The sequence below is a fragment of the Cicer arietinum genome, chromosome 1 (assembly GCF_000331145.2).
Source record: "Cicer arietinum cultivar CDC Frontier isolate Library 1 chromosome 1, Cicar.CDCFrontier_v2.0, whole genome shotgun sequence".
In the NCBI taxonomy this organism is placed as follows: domain Eukaryota; kingdom Viridiplantae; phylum Streptophyta; class Magnoliopsida; order Fabales; family Fabaceae; genus Cicer; species Cicer arietinum.
This window is the reverse complement of record NC_021160.2, coordinates 18,056,677-18,060,737: the sequence shown is the minus strand read 5'-3', so window position 1 is coordinate 18,060,737 and position 4,061 is coordinate 18,056,677. Positions and strand designations below refer to the sequence as shown.

At 27.4% G+C, this 4,061-nt stretch overlaps 1 protein-coding gene across 1 annotated transcript in view; it reads right to left on the bottom strand.

Annotated features, from left to right (window-relative positions):
• LOC101512885 (dnaJ protein ERDJ2A) overlaps positions 1 to 2,338 on the bottom strand; it is a 7,610-nt gene extending 5,272 nt beyond the window's left edge. The window contains exons 1-6 of the mRNA XM_073370621.1: positions 2,184 to 2,338; positions 1,214 to 1,442; positions 973 to 1,068; positions 697 to 817; positions 461 to 567; positions 1 to 26 (exon numbers count right to left, since the gene is read on the bottom strand). Coding sequence (XP_073226722.1) covers positions 1 to 26; positions 461 to 567; positions 697 to 817; positions 973 to 1,068; positions 1,214 to 1,399 — 536 coding nt within the window. The 5' untranslated portion in view covers positions 1,400 to 1,442; positions 2,184 to 2,338. The remainder of the gene's footprint in view (positions 27 to 460; positions 568 to 696; positions 818 to 972; positions 1,069 to 1,213; positions 1,443 to 2,183) is intronic.
• Positions 2,339 to 4,061: the final 1,723 nt, after the last annotated feature.

Sequence of the window (4,061 nt, the reverse complement as noted above, 5' to 3'; positions counted from 1 at the left end):
GGGAGAGCTATACCCATTTGAAATCCCTGAAATAAAATATCACACATATCTCACCAGCATGTAAACTATTAGACAGTGAGAGACATACAAAGTAAGGGAAAGTGAAGGAAAGAGAGAGAATTCTAGAGAATCAGTTTTGTGATAATCTTGTATATTCCATTCTGATTAGCATAGTACAATGGTGTATTGTATTTAGAGTACAGCTAGATGTTGATAAAAAAAAATAGTACAGCTAGATGTAACTAACTTCTAACTGAATCCCTAACTGTAACTAACAGAATTCCCAACTGTAACTAACTGAGTTCCTAATGTGACTAACAGAATTCTGACTTAGGGAAAGGATAAGATTGGGCCAAAGTCCAACTCTGAATACAAGGCAGTAGCCCACTATATACTCCTAATATAAACAAAAAAAGGCCACAAGCCACAGATCACTTTTATGACATTTCAGTTTTATTACCTGTCTGCCATCAGGATGGCCATATTTTTCGTAATTTTCCCGTGCTATTGGATCAGTCAGAGCTTGATAGGCCTTAGCAATGTGCTCAACAAAGTACTTGTGTGCCTCTGAAACAAAAACAATTAAAAAAAAAACAACATCAGTTACATGGGTAATTGCAGAAAGCCCAATTTGTTGCAAACATCAAAGTTGGCAACAATGAGAAATATTTATTAAACAACAGAAACACATTCAACCTGGATCTGGATTTTTATCAGGATGGTACTGAATAGAAAGTCTCCTATATTTTTTCTTTATTTCAGACTCTGGTGCTCCGGGCTCTAATCCAAGAATACTAAATGGATCAAAAACTTCAATCTGCATAAATTTACAGGAGAAACCTCAGAACATGCCCCATTTGAAAACTCAATGAGTAAGTGATATGTTATACAACATATACAACACCAATCAATACCAAATTAAAATCTCATGCAGTAAAAGCATCAAATTAATTTTAACTTGTGATTGTTTACCTCAGTACTCCTAGTCTTGATGTAATAAACCAGAATAATCATAATCACCCAAAGCAGTAACAGTGTCAAGTTACTATATGTTGAGACATTCGAAATCTGCAAAGTTAAAGGGACAAGCAAACACAAATCAGCAGGAGAAATGAGGGCAGTATCAGAATTAGATTAAGTCTCACAATTGAAAGTAAATAATATGCAAAAAAATTGAATCCATAAAAATGCAGATAGGGGAAATTGATCTCACCCTCTTAAATATGGATTTGCGGTACTTCCCTGATCGTGAGCATTCATTGCACTGACAGTGAATGCTCTTTGATTTCTTAGAGGCCGCACGACATAACTTTGTTATTGTATAAGGAACTATAGGGATAGCCATTATTGTCAATATGAATATTGGGAACAATGCACTATTCTCCTCCGAAGCAGCCATCGTTAACCTTCAGTACCAACAACCCCGTACAAAGTTGATAAACCTACAAAGGAAACAATTGTCAGTTGTTAATTGTTACTCCTTCTAATTCAATCTATGAACAAAGATAAACATTAATCAGAAATCCAGAAATTAAGAAATTAAGAAATAACCAACAGAAACACCACAATCAGAACACAATTAAGAAAAATTTAATGCATCACTCGCAATGTGAAGGTAGCAAAGAGATATATCAAATTGAAAAATGTGATTTTTTTTTTTTTAAGTTTCAATCCGTGGCCCTGGTGAAAAACTCAATCTGAAATAATCTAAAAACCGCTTAAAATAAAAAGCAGTTTTTAGTAGCTTCTCAAAAAAATCATTTTTATAAATTATTTTTTTAGAAAAAGTGATTTTCAATGGGAAAGACATACACAAAACAGCTTCTGCTTTTCTTAAAAATCTCTAAATGATTGAATAACAAACAACCCAAAACTTGAGAAATACATGAAAAACCCAATCATCAAATTAGAATCAGAAACACCAACACAAACGCATTCTGACACACAAAGCAGCATATAAACATAATAAATAGAGTATTAGAAATTCAATTCATAGATTCAGAATCACAAAGAAAAACAGGTGCAGAGAATTGAGAAAACCCAGACAAAATTAAAGGGTTAATAATCCAATTGAAACCAAAGTTAACAATGAAATCGAAAGAAGACTAAAATCAAAGAGATCGAGATGATAGAAACGCAAGAAACATGCAATAACAGTGAGATTGAAACAGTAGAAATAGAACCTAGGGATTTCAAAAATTGGAATGAGTGGTCAACTTTGAAATCGAAGGAGATTGATATGAATTTGAGAAGTGAAAGAGTGATAATATATATGAGATCGCAGCACAGAAAGAAAGAAAATTTTAATTTCAATTAAAATTAAAAGAGTGAAAATGAAAATATATTTGTTTTGTTATTGTTTATTTTATTATTATTATTATTTTTCACTACAACCTTTCGCGTTGCGTTACTATTCGTTTTCTGTTGTGTTTACGTTTTCGGTGTGTGTTTCGACCCTTTAAACCTTTTTCCCAACTTAAACGATTATTCCATAAGCCCAACACGTCAAACCATAATATTTATTTATTCTTTACGAAAAATATTTTATTTATGGATAATAACTTTTTGTCCTTTTGAAAATAATTTAAGTAAAGCTTATTTAAATAATATTTTCTTCTTCTATCATGTTTTTTTAGAATTCTTTTTTTCCTTTTTGTATATTTCTTTTAGAATAGCCAATGTTAATGCTGGTACAGTTAGAAAATTATTAATAATATGTGGATGGTGAGAATCAAACTCACCTTATTTTTTTACTTCAGTTATCAAATCAATTTTTTTTATTAACTTTGAGGATTAAGTTAAAAGATATTAAATTTAATTAATATATATTTTTGATGCAATTTTATATATATATATATATATATATATATATATATATCTATATATTCAATTATATTTTATCACATAAATAATTGTGATAATATTTTAAAAACTAATATAATATAACAAAGTGGGTTAATTTGTGATATGTTTGATGCATATTTAACTTTTTCTTATGAAGCATTAGTAGAGTTTTGTTTTTCGACAAAATTAGTAAAACTTTTTTAAACACTAGTCAACAAATATCTGTGGTATGAATGGATGTATATGTAAAAACTTATACACGCGGAGGAGGTATATATTTTAAACTATTTATATTTTTTACTGGCTCATTTATATATTTTATATAATTTATACAGTAGTTGGTGTAGTAAATTGATTTTATATGTCAAATTAAATATTATTAAAATTAGTTATCTAATGAAATATTTAAAAATATCCATATTTAAATGTATTGTTACACATTGCATGGGTCAAATCAATTTTTTATGAATGAGCCAATTTTATATTAAAACATATTGGTCAAAGTATTTGTTAATTAAATGCTTAGGTTTTTTTTTTTGACAAATTAAATGCTTATATGAAAAGTATTAAATTAATTGCACAATGATCTTAATATTATTTTATTCTAATTTTTTAAAATAAAATCATTAAAACTGTTATAATAATAAAATAATTAAAATAGATATGGATTTGATTGTTGGTTATAATAATAAAATTAAGAATTAGTAAAGAATTTGACTTACATACATTATCTAGACCAAAAAAAAACTTATACACATCGTTAATGTAAAAATTGTTTTATATTATCAATCAATCACAAATTATAACATTAATAATATTTGACTTTTATCATAATTACTTTCAAAATCGCATAAAATTAATTGTGATTTATTTATAGTGTAAAATATTTTACACTAATAATATGTAAAAATTAAAGTCATAAGTTAATCTTTAAAATATGTATTTCGTCAATAAATAAAAAAGTTTTAAATATGTATTTATTTTATTTGTTAGTAGAGACTAATTAGTTAGGGGTGTATTGGTTTAGAATTTTTAAATATTTTAAAAGACTTTTTGTTGATAATAAATTGTGTAGCATTCAATCAATATTTTTAAAAAGAATAACTAACTCTTGTTGTATTTAATTAGGATTATTATGATTGATTCAATGGTGTAACAAAATTTGTTGGCATTCAATTAAAATTTCTGATACCTTATAAACTGTCTCTTTGTATTAA